Source organism: Rhea americana, unplaced genomic scaffold (genome assembly GCF_003343005.1).
Source record: "Rhea americana isolate MKP2758 unplaced genomic scaffold, rheAme1 scaffold_176, whole genome shotgun sequence".
Classification (NCBI taxonomy): Eukaryota; Metazoa; Chordata; class Aves; order Rheiformes; family Rheidae; genus Rhea; species Rhea americana.
The window spans coordinates 1,810,856-1,823,436 of record NW_028185883.1 but is presented as its reverse complement, the minus strand read 5'-3'; the positions used below and the strand labels follow the sequence as shown (position 1 = coordinate 1,823,436).

At 33.1% G+C, this 12,581-nt stretch overlaps 1 protein-coding gene across 4 annotated transcripts in view; it reads left to right on the top strand.

Moving 5' to 3' along the window:
• Window positions 1-12,581, top strand: part of CUL2 (cullin 2) — a 48,392-nt gene that overhangs the window by 30,803 nt on the left and 5,008 nt on the right. For 3 of the 4 annotated variants that reach the window (XM_085301403.1, XM_085301404.1, XM_085301405.1), the window contains 9 exons: window positions 161-220; window positions 616-744; window positions 847-933; window positions 1,432-1,584; window positions 1,970-2,047; window positions 5,582-5,648; window positions 7,021-7,223; window positions 9,595-9,696; window positions 11,562-11,678. In XM_085301403.1, the coding sequence (XP_085157529.1) occupies window positions 161-220; window positions 616-744; window positions 847-933; window positions 1,432-1,584; window positions 1,970-2,047; window positions 5,582-5,648; window positions 7,021-7,223; window positions 9,595-9,696; window positions 11,562-11,678 (996 nt within the window). Of the gene's footprint in view, window positions 1-160; window positions 221-615; window positions 745-846; window positions 934-1,431; window positions 1,585-1,969; window positions 2,048-5,581; window positions 5,649-7,020; window positions 7,224-8,082; window positions 8,251-9,594; window positions 9,697-11,561; window positions 11,679-12,581 lie in introns of those variants that run through there. The other variant, XM_085301406.1, reaches the window with a different exon arrangement.

The window sequence follows — 12,581 nt, the reverse complement described above, 5'->3', positions numbered from 1 at the left end:
TATCTACAATTATTCTCTAATTTGTTTCCGTTCATGTTTTTGGACTATACATCTTGATATATACTAAAATCCTCATACTTTTTTGATTACATAAAATATGTTCTTTTATGAAATTTAAAGTYATTTACATTTTTTTTGTCTGCTCTATGTTCCTATGTAGGCTTTGACATCAGTAGTTAACTATAGGGAACCCAAGTCGATCTGCAAAGCACCTGAGCTGGTAAGGGATGTACATTATTGTAGAATGTAATAATACTCTTTTAGAACTCCCAGGTGAATTGGCCTAGTGACCATCAAATGAATATCCATTTCTTTACTAAATCACTCTCAGGTATTTATTTCAGTAGTAATAACTTACTGCATATGCAATATGCATTGTGAATATGCACAAAGTTTTTGCAGTTGTAATTTTTATATGGAATTTTCATACTCTGTGAGTGTAGCTTGCATCTTTTACCTATGAATACAGCCCTTGCCATATAGCAAGAGAATATAAAACGTGACCTATATTATGCTTTAACTTTTGTGTAATAGTTTAGAGTACTATGGCATACATTTGTTCTCCAGCTTGACAAGTAGACTTTGGTTTGTATTTTTCCTTTTTTTTAATTTGAGCTGGCCAAGTACTGTGACAACTTGTTGAAGAAATCAGCAAAAGGAATGACAGAGAATGAAGTAGAGGACAAACTTACTAGTTTCATTACTGTTTTCAAATACATTGATGACAAAGATGTATTCCAAAAGGTAATTTTTGATATTCAGTAAACGTTAAAATATTAAATTCAAAATATATCTGAGGAATGTGATTTTGCTTTTTAAAAATTCTCATTTCTATTTTTTATGCAGTTCTATGCCAGAATGTTGGCAAAAAGATTAATTCATGGTTTGTCTATGTCTATGGACTCCGAAGAAGCCATGATTAATAAACTAAAGGTAACATATTCTTTTCTAATGCAGTTAGGTAACAGTAAACATAAGAGTATGTTATGTTGAGAGGGTCCAGCAGAGGGTGCCCAAAATAACTTAGCAGTAGTTGCTGTTTCCAACAGCTGAAAGGAAAAAATAGTTTTTTTTGTGGTATATGAGAGGTATATTGCCCAGTAGCACTTCAGTATTAGAGATTTTATGAGTTTTTTGGATAGCTTTATCAAGCGAGTTCGAATAACCTATATTTACATAGCCTGTCATAAAACAGCTCTTTCTTTCAATTTTATAAAGTAGCACTGGTCATGTATGTCCATGTATAGAAAATTATCAGATTTATCTCAGTTTCACCCTTCATTTGTAATGTTTGTTTACCTTTGTAATCAAAATTCTCTCTAAATATTATAACTATTCTACTGACTGGGTTTTGTTTTAGTAGTAAATGTGCATAATTGATCTAGTAAGTACTGTTTTCAATATGAAATTTACTGCAATATTTCTTCACAGCAAGCCTGTGGTTATGAATTTACCAGCAAGCTCCACCGAATGTATACAGACATGAGCGTTAGTGCTGATCTCAACAATAAATTCAACAACTTTATCAAAAACCAGGACACGATTATAGATTTGGGAATTAGTTTTCAGATATATGTTCTACAGGTACTAGTGTATGTTTTTTTACTATTGAGTTACTATACTTGATGCTTATGTTTTGATAACAAGTGAATGGTTTTTCTAACTATGAATATTTCTCATATGGAAATTGACACCTTGTGATCACTGTGGAATAGTTTGTATTCCTAGTTTTTCTTTTTAAAATCACTCCACTAGGACATTAACAATTGTGATATAAAAYGCCTTGTTTTCTTGTCTTGGATTAATGCCTTACTGGGGCATGGGTCGTAAAACTTCTGGTCCAAATTGAATGTTTTATGATATCATTYACACTGTACATATGTTCAAGGGGGTTATTTTTTCTTTATATCTATACTGCATGAAACTTGTACAAAAATATTAATGCTTTTATTTTTCCTGCTACCCTYAGGCTGGTGCATGGCCTCTAACTCAGGCTCCTTCTTCTACGTTTGCAATTCCTCAGGAACTGGAAAAAAGTGTACAGATGGTAGGTTAATAGGAGGTTTCTTGCAAACACCTGGGAAATGTAAAAGTATATCTTTATAACACCTGAAAAACACCTTCTAACAGAGGAAAACAGGAGCTTTTTTTGTTGTTGTTGTTTATAAATCATGATTATCCTGCCTCTGGTTATGTRAAATTTGGAAAGGTAACACATTTTTTGTGTATATATACATAACTTTTCTTTAGTTTTCRCAGCACTTCAACACACTGTGACTGACAAGGGAGATGCTACTAAATGCAGTCAGATAGACTGGGATGGATCTTAGTTTATATACTGATTCCTTTTATTTAGATAAAATAATATTTTGTTTTTAATCTTAAATCTTAACAGATTTCATTAGCAGACTAAAACTTAAATGTACATTTTTTTCCTATATTTTTTAGGAGCCTTTGAAAAATGAAGCTTCTAGCAAAACTTATTTAAAGATATTTTGGAAAATTCTCAAAGTAGTAAAGTTTTCAATCCATATTCTGTGGATACTTTGTGATTCAGAGAGGGTAATTGACATTTGCTCCTCTGTGTGGATTTGAAGTAGGAATACTGTGGGTTGTGCCTAGATTGGAAAATTTGGGAGGACATACAAATCAAAAAAAAAAAAAAAAACAGATGCTGGGTTACTTGCCAGATTTCACTGTTGTGATAATTCAAAGGAGAAAACTTACCTTGAGTATCATCCAGCTAGAATTATTATCCTGATAATTTCCTGAGGAAACAGAATGTGATCTTAGGGAGTCTTTGACAAACTGGCAACTTTTGTCTGTATTGTCAAATTTGATCAGTTTATCTGTGAAGGGAGAGTTCCTCAGGATTCTAACTTGGGTTTAGAAGGGGGAAAAAATGTTGCAGTTGCACTCCTTAATGTGGGAGTACCAGTGCAATGGGACAAACTACTAAACAGCTTTTTTCAGGCTCTGATACTACTAGAATTCCCTACAAATATGTATTTATTTTGATGATATAGAAATATTTTCTTTCACACTACTKTAGCTTACAGAAGAAGAAACACCTGGTTTTTTGAGGTTAAAAAGTCCCCCTTTTAGTATTTTCCTTCTATCAATGTTAACCAGAGTTCCCAGACCAAATYTGAGTGAGCAAAATTGATCTATGGTTGCAATGGATGCAGGGTGGTTTGGTTCAGTTTCAAGAAAAAATTGTCTGAATCTACTTAAGTATTTCTCATTGCCAAAAACTCTTTGGACCTTAAATTGAGATTAATCTGCAAGCCACAGTTTTATGTTTCTTTCAGATAGGAATTATGAGGGCATAATTCTTGGACTTCTTCTGAAATGAATGTAAAAAGAAAAAAAAATAACCTTCCTATTAATGCTGTTTTTACATATAAGATTTTTCAAGTATAGAAAAATTTGTATTTGAGCAGATGCTTCAGTTAGGTGTCAGCACAAATTTGTAAAATTACTTTAGGTCAGAAATGTGTACTGCTTTCTGAAAACAGGTTTTGGAAGGTTTCAAGGTTTTGGAAGTTTGACAGCAAAAATTTGAGGCTCTGCAGTGATTCTGAGATCTTAGCAAACTTGGTAGTTGTGTCTAGCCAGAAAYGCAAACAGTTTTCCCTCTATAAATGTGGTAAGGAACGTAAGATGAGATGCTTGCATGATTTACATGGGCTAAATGTTCTGTTCAGATTTTACAAAATAGTAGRAAATAAGGGTAAAAATTATGTCCTTCTCATGGCTTTGATAAGAATTGGTCTACTTGTAGTAGTATCATGTAGATGATCAATAAAAGTGAAATACCTGCAATATATAGGAAGATCATAACSTAAGCAGTGCAGGGGAAAAAGGAGAAACTGGATTGCAGTTTTCTTTTTCATCTAGAAAAAAGCTAGCAATACCAAGTAGCATCTGCTTACATTTGTAGTATTTTTCCTTACAGATGTGCAGAACATAGATGTTAGCTATGGCCCTTCACTCCAACAGAAGAGAAATATATAAACTGTTTTATTAGAAAATCAATCTGTTTTACTAAGATATGTAAATTAATTGAGCTTGGGTTTGTTAGGTGCCAATAAATGGGAATTTAAAAATGTTTGTGTATCTTTCAAAAAGAGATTACAAATTTTTTTAAAAAAAAGAATGAAGTATAATCTCAATTTCTTTAATCTTCAATAACGTTTAGATGTTTTTGACTTGTTCCAAAAACCAATGATTCCTGAGACTAGATTGTTAAACAAAAATTGACTRCTCTTGTGATCTGCAGTTCCTCATCTGAATTAATTTTTTAAGCATCCCTGGAGAGTCTTTGAAATAATTGGAATGCTGCTGAGGTGAACTGCAGCTAAAGAGGTGACAGAAGGACCTCACAATAGTGTTTTTGTCCAATGCTAAAAACCTCTCTGTTATAATTGAAGTGTAAATAACAAGAATCCGGAGGACATGTTGTTCAACAGCATTGCATTATCTCCTATTATAGCTGTATGTGTTGGCCACAGAAGAGAAGCATGAGAGTTGTTTGATTGCCAGTTAGATGTTGGTTTGCAAAATTGTATTGTACATCTTTGTACGTCTTTGTCATCTAGTCCTAAAAGACATGATTGACTGTATTCTGCAGATTTTAAGCCTTCAATACTGTAAACAGTTGGAACCAGTATATTATTTCTGTCACTTTTTTCCATAAATTGTTGTTACYATATAAAGATAAAACTTCCTGATTTCAGGAATCAGAAATACTTTCTCTGAGGTAAGCTATGTGAGCTTATATAGCTTTTTAAAATGTGCTGTGTGACAGATTTCTTACATAGGCAGGAAAAGTTGGATGGGAACATGAGGTGTTTAATGGGTGAAATGAGAGAGGTCACTGTCAAAATCATTGTACATTGGTGTATGTAATGGCTAAGCATGCATGTTTGTGTATAATATTATAGTCCTTTTCTTAGAAGTGAATATATATCCATAGGCTTCATTATTGTGAATACTGTAACTATGTGTTTTTGTTGTGCGTAGCTGATCTTGTGGGAAATACTTGTTACCTAAAATCTTATATTTTGTGAAGGATATTCTGGAAGAAAAGTAAAATTTATTTTCTGAAGTCACTTTAAACAGTTTTATCAATTTTAGAGAGTCAGAACTGGAATATGGGATTGATTTCTTTAAAAGGAAGAAAAATACACAATTTTTAATAGAATTGGAAGCAACAAAAAATAAAAGCTAACAAGATTGTTAAAAATGATACATGTTCCTTTGCATTTGGAATAGTTGATGTTCTTTGGAATACTGTTTAGCGACAGTATTTTACACTTGGAGGGTATTAGTAGCTCAACAATCTTGGTGATTTAGTCAGCAAGTGATATGTTCATATCAACACATTCAAGTATTTCAGCGAATGTTAAGTCATTTATCTCCCTCCTTCTACAGGAAGATGCTATCACAAACTGCTTTGGAATGTCTATCTAAACTAGTGAACACAAAGTTCATGCTTCTTTACTTGGGTGGTGATGTGATCATAAAATATTGTAAATACGTATACATGTGATTAATGGAAGTTAATTTTGTTTTACAGTTTGAATTATTTTACAGTCAGCATTTTAGTGGAAGGAAGCTCACATGGTTACATTATCTTTGTACAGGTAAAATTAAGTGCTTCACTAAACTTTCTCTACAAGTCTGACAATTATTTGTTAAACTCCTTTCGAACAGATGTTGTAGTCAGAACATTATATTGCATATAAAGTCAAATAACTTATTTTACATCATAAATTAGTTGCTTGGAATTTCTAAATTTGTTTTATGAAACTTGCTTATGTTTCTATGACTTACTGAATCCAAGTAAAATTAGAATTGTGCGTTCTTAACTTCAGAAGGGTACTGCAGAACTGCTGACTTAGAAACAGTTCCTGGACAATCATTATCATATCATCAGATTTCTTTGGATGTCCCTTAGCTGACTATTAATTTTTCAGTAATGGTATAGTAGTTTTACCTAGATGTGTAAGTATTTAAGTTAATATATATGTTCATAGTTTACTTAGGTATATAAGTAACTACATGTGTTTTCTGTATAACTATGTGTATAACACATATGTAATGTATCTTACATACTTTAGATACATATATAGTTTTAAAAAAATATACAAAATATATTTTAATAATAAATATATAAAGATATTTTAAATTTACTAGTGAAATATATAAAATATATTTTTGTAAAATATATAGTTTTTTATTAAAACTATGTATAGAAAGTWTATAAAGAAAGGTGCATAAAGTTTTGAGCTAATTTAATAAATATCAGTCTTTCATATTTTATTTCAAATTCTTTCTATATTAGGCTTTAATGACTCAGTACCAAAACATATTACATGGAGGTGAAAACTGTAATGCAACAATATATTGTAATGAAAATTTAGTTATGACAGTAGAAAATTGCCATTAACTCATGCTCACCCTCAAACAGAAGATCTGCTTTCAGAAAGATTTCTTCTATTTCTTCTATCTCTCTCTCTCTCTTTTTTTTTTTTTTTTTTTTTTTTTTCAGGAGAATTTAAAGAAACTAAGAATACTGTGAATTTTTTTGATGAAGAAATTTTTTATTTTGTTTGGTTTAAAATCTTTTCTTGGAACAGCTTTTCTGTAAGCTGTCATTAATTGAAGTTTGTGCATTTCAATGCATTGAGGCTGTTTAGAATTTCCTTTGAATTGTATTATTCAAATTCAGAACTGCAGATTTTATTTTCCTTGAAAACACTGCAGTTATAGCATTCATGAGTGATCAGAGTTCTTTTTGTGGCAAACCCATTCTCTATGTGTATTTTCACTGCATTGATTTTCATCCCATATGAAGTGTTAAATACTATGTATGAATTGAATATCTAGAATTATGTGCATGTAGGAACTGTCTGAATAGCTCTGCTGGCTAGACTTCTGACTCTAGTAGCTAGACTTCTGACAATTTGTCAGCACATTCTGTTAATTTAGAAAATACTTCTTTTATCATTACAGGTGAAGTAAAAATGAATTATTTGTGCAAACCTTATGTAGCCATGGTCACAACATACCAAATGGCAGTGTTACTTGCCTTCAACAACAGTGAAACTGTCAGTTACAAGGAGCTTCAAGACAGTACACAAATGAATGAGAAGGAACTGACAAAAACCATCAAATCCTTACTTGATGTCAAAATGATCAACCATGACTCAGACAAGGTATGTAGTAATGGTATAAAAATGTTTTAATTTTTTTGGTCATGTTGTGATTCTACTATTTGTGGGCTTTTTTAATGTAAAAGAATCCAATGTTTGCTCTTTTGGAATTGTATTATTGACCTTTGTGAACCATTATAAATCCATATTTATAAGGAAAAACAGAACAAGCAGGCTTTTTAATCTTTATTTCTCCTGTATAGCAGGGTCTGCTAAAAAATAATAATGCTAGGTCTGTTGATTGTTTCTGGGGAATGTCATCCATATGACCTTAGACTCAGTATTGTTGGAGGGGATTATGGTATAAATACACTTTCAAAGTTAGACTGGATCATGGAAGGGAGCCTGAGCAGTAAATCAAGTCTTAAAGAGATCCTTAAAATAAAGTTGTGGGATTAAGAGACTGAGTAACAGTAACATGCTCTTCCTTGCTACACGTTACAGGAGAAGGGGGAGGAGGAAAGGAGAAAGTTGGGGTTGTGTGTGTGGATTTCTGCTGCGTTTTGTCTAACTCTATTATTCTGTGAGTTTCGTGGAATTCCAGTAATAGCTGAGCTATGTTTATGGTTAAGGCAAGGGGTTCTGTTTCTGACTCTGCCTCAGACTACGTGGACTGTATGACCTATGTCAAACCACATAACCTTTTTTTACCCCATAAAGTGAAAGTCACAAATGTCTTATGTAAGAAACAGTACAGAAATGCTCGTGCCTGCCATAAAAAGTTTAGGCTATGCTTCAAGCTAGTCAAGAAAGCCTAAGTTATTCAGAAAATATCAGACAGAAGAAACTGAGATAAGCTGTTCACGTGGCTTACAAGAAGAAATCCAAAGCCGCTCTGATAGCTGCTTTTTTTTTTAACCAGGAAAATATTAGAAAATGGAAAGTGAGATCACAAGGAAGATCTGATGCTTGGCTGAAGCATAGGACATGCTTCCAATATCTAGAAATGAGCTCAGGTTGGAGCAGTGGCTGGGAAGATGTCTGTTAAACCATGGGTGAAATATAACACTGGGAGCTATTACAGAAAACAGTGAGATTTTTCATAATCATAGAAAGTTGCCCATTATTTAAAGGATTTACATTTATTTATATCTGTTGTAAAGATTTGCCTAGTTTCTTTAAACATAAGTCATTTGAAGAGTAAATGTCATAGCTTTCCAACCTTTTTACCTTTTAATGTTTACTACTGTATTTTCTGGTCCTTTAACTTCCAGGCTACTGTATTCAGTCATCTTTGCTAATTTTTTTTCCCCGACTTGATCCAGGAGTGTGAAAGCTGATCCATACATAGTCTATCAGCTAACTTATTGRATAAGCCAGTGAACTTATGTGGCTTACGGAGTAAAATTAAATATTTCTTTACCTGTATCTGAGCCATACAGCAAAGTGTGATGTATTACATGCTGTACTTTGTTTTTGCTCAAAACTCTTCTCACAGAATCTTTATTGATTCATTAGTATCATAATTTTCTAGTTCATGTGCAACACATAAGTAACTTGTTTTGATTTCTGTTCAGTTATATAAGCCCAATAGTGCTAAAATATAATGGTAATTTATATTTTTCTAGCTCTTGATCTCTATCCTTTCATGTTACGTTTTCTGTACTATGCCCAAATATTACAAAATATTCTAATAAAGTTAATTTGTAGATGAATAATGTGTTTGAAATTGGTAATATATGGTACAGATTCCTGCCTAGAATCTGCAAAGATCAGCTAGGTCATCTTTTTAGTAGAATGTAAACGTGCTTGGACTGTAGTGAATAGCTACCATTTATTGAAGGAAGTGGACTTTTACAAGAAGTGTGAAAAAATTAAGATTTTGATGAGGAAAAAAATATACAGATGATATGGAATTGTAGAACCGGCAGCTGGCCAGCTATTTCTGCCTGCAATGTAATAAAAAAGTGTAGATGTTTTTCCTTCACTACTTCAAGTTAATATTAGTAATAGTTGTGAAAGTAACAGCTCTTTCTCTTGAGGCTCTGCATAAATAAAGGCAAATCTCACTTTTTATGCAGGGAGAAAATGAGTTTAAGTGGAGAGTTTTTGCAACTATAATAAGTTGTTGAAATATTGAAACAGAAATTACTGTAATATTATTAATTTGTTGACAGTATTCATGTATGTCAGAGTTCTTCTTAGTGTTTTCTAAAAGAGACTAGATTTCTAGGTTGATTTTACTGTTGCTTAAAAAAATTGACCTGGTTCAAGTGGCGCTCTAGAATTTTCAGATACAAATCTGCTGAAATTGTATGCATGTGATCCCTTAACTGTCATTTTTCAAAGTAAATTGTTATCCTGACRAACTGGTTGTTTAGTGATTTTTTTGGTTCCATTTCTGTTTTTTTTAAAAGAAGTTTCTTTATTGCAGGAAGATATAGAAGCAGAGTCTACATTCTCATTAAATATGAGCTTCAGCAGTAAACGAACAAAATTTAAAATTACTACATCAATGCAGAAAGACACGCCACAGGCAAGTATTTTTTTGCATCTGTAGCTTAAACTGTTTTCAAAACTTATTTTTGTATTAGTTTGGTGTAAGCAGACGTAAGAGTCTCAGTGCAAGATTTGCATGATTGTAAGGAAATTGTTCAGTTAAAGTTAAAAACGGAAACATGGCAAAGTTTTTTTTTATACCCAAAATGTGAAAGCATTGGCAAGAAAAAAGTGGGATAGAGAATCAGTAGAAATAAAAAGATAAATAAGAGCTATTCCTCTTGAACGAAATGAGTTTGACATTTAGCGTTTTTTATCTAATAAGAATTCTTTATTTTTGTTAGTGTATTTAAAAGCAAGTTATTCCATGAGCAGCAGAACCAATCAACTATGTTTTCATGTGTTTTCATGTGTCCTTTGTCAACTGAACTCTAATGTCAGTAATCCCCATTCCCTCTATAATCTCCTGTGACACAGGCTTTTGTACAACAGACAGGAGACATGCATGCTGCCAAATTCAGGACATTATACTAAATCTTGCCTGTTCTTCAGTGAAATCCTGCCGCTTCTCTTCAGTGAAAGCGCTGATTTGGATGTCTGTCTCCAACCTACCTCCTGACTTGCATGAAACCTGTAGAAAAGTTATTTTCYTCAGAATTTCTTCCCTCTTTTAAATCTGGCTTAAAAAATGGCCAATGATACCCAAATTACTAGGAGAGAACTACAATCAGAAAGACAATATGACTCTCAAAATGCTTTTTTTTCTCTCAAAAAACAGGTTTAGGCACACCAGGGTTCTATTAAAACTTAATAGCCTTTCAAGTCTGTGGTTATTGAAACCTTTTTATAATATTGTTTCAGAGACCTGCATCAGAATCTTTTATTTACATCTTTGCTTTATTGCTGCCTAGGAAAGGGAGGGATCATACATCAAGACTGAAGTTTTAAGATAATTATTTTCAAACTGTAGTTCCTTTCAAAGGAACCCAGCTTCTCTAAAAAAGAGTTTTCATTAATGTCTTGTGCTTTAGTGCAAGTTAGTTGTTTCAGTGCATGTAGATTATATCCTTTACCTTAAGTCAGTATTGAAGTGTAGAACTTAATCTGAACTAAATTTTGGAAGCATGATTCTGCATTCTGTGCTTCAATACTTCTGTAATTTGATCTCCTGATTTTTCCAGTTGGCAGTTTGGAGAAGGGTAGGTGAAATTTTTAAAAAATTTTAAAAACTGTGTAGCAAAAAATGTGTATACCATATATATATGCTGGAAAAAAAAATATGCTGTAGATAATTTCATATCCATGAAAGAAAAGGGAAGCCATAGGAAATCTTACAGTTAGCCAGTACTGCACAGAAGAAAATCTACAGTGATTTTAGATTTCAGTTTATTTAGATTAGACTCACTTCCTGTACAATCTGACCTGAACAGCAGTACAGCTAGCACAAAACACAGCAATGCACTAAGACATTCTTTGACTGAAACAATTGCTAAACATTTTCTTAGAGTATTCCTCTTCCCAGTTGTAGGCTTAATAGGGATAAGAGGTCTACTGAWTACCTCACAACAACTTGTTTCCAATTATGACTGTATTAAGTCAGACTAAATTATAACAATCTTGAGTTTACTTTCAGTTTGGCCTTCATGTTCTCCTGTTGCTTCAGCAGAGTGAAAATACACAGAAGTGAGTTTTGGCCTATTTTAATGTTCTTCTACACCCTTCTAATTCAATCTGATGTTGTTGATTTAGGAAAGCATTTTGCCTGGAACTGTACTTCACCTAGATTTGACTATTAATTGATTGCTTTTAATAAAATAAAAAGCATAGATTAAAGATACTATTCTGAAGTGGGTTTTTTGATATTACTGTATTTGAAGCATTGCTGTTCTTCTTGTATTGCAGGAGATGGAGCAGACCAGAAGTGCTGTAGATGAAGATAGAAAAATGTATCTTCAAGCTGCTATAGTCCGTATCATGAAAGCACGCAAAGTGTTGCGACATAATGCTCTTATTCAGGAGGTAAGATAAAATTCTCTTCTGAAGTGTGATTTGATGAAAAGCTTTCGGATAGCTGCATCAAAGATCTGACTGCAAAACTGCAGCGTCCATGTCAAAACAAGTACCAAAGTGAAATTAGTGAGAATTTCACTTGAGTCCACTTCAGACACTTAGCTGTAATTAATCCTGTGAATATATTTTAGTGCTCAAGCATTAAGGCCAAAGTGTTGCTGTGCTTACTCTTTCCCATTGGTTGGTTCTATGGCTGCACACATCCTATCTTATCAGAATCATTAAGCCAGAGCAATAGGGGCAATTGAAGACACCTGAGTTTGGATATTCTAGGTATGGAATTTCCACAGAAACACATACGCAGTTTTGAATTCTTATTCCAAAACTGGATTTCATTTTGCTGCTTGAYTTACATTTTAAAGACATGCATTTCTTACTCTCTATTTTCCTTTAAGCAGAAAAGTTGTCTAGATTTTCTAGATCTAGGATTTGTAAACTGTCACAGACTGGCTGAGAAGGCGATTCTGTTTCATTTGCTTTTCTTCACCTTTCCCATCTGCGCCTGCCTTATAGTATTCCATATTCTGATTCATATCCTAACCTTTGTTTATGCCATACATACCAGCCAGTTCCCAGATTTAGTTTTTTCAGCCTCACARGGCATTCAGTCTTCAGTCTGATTCATTCGATGCATATCCTGAGTCTTTCCTTTCTCAGAGCAGGCTGATGAGGGAGGGAATTCCTGCTTTTGGGGCAATTTTGAGCAGAGAGGTGGCGTGGTATTCAGTCATTGTGAGACCTTCTATATATAAGCTTTCCCTCCTGTGGTGATGGAGAAGACTGTCTGCCACATCTACCAAATAATTTATATTTTATTTCCTAAACAAAATAAGTAGCTACAGAGAGCTTGTA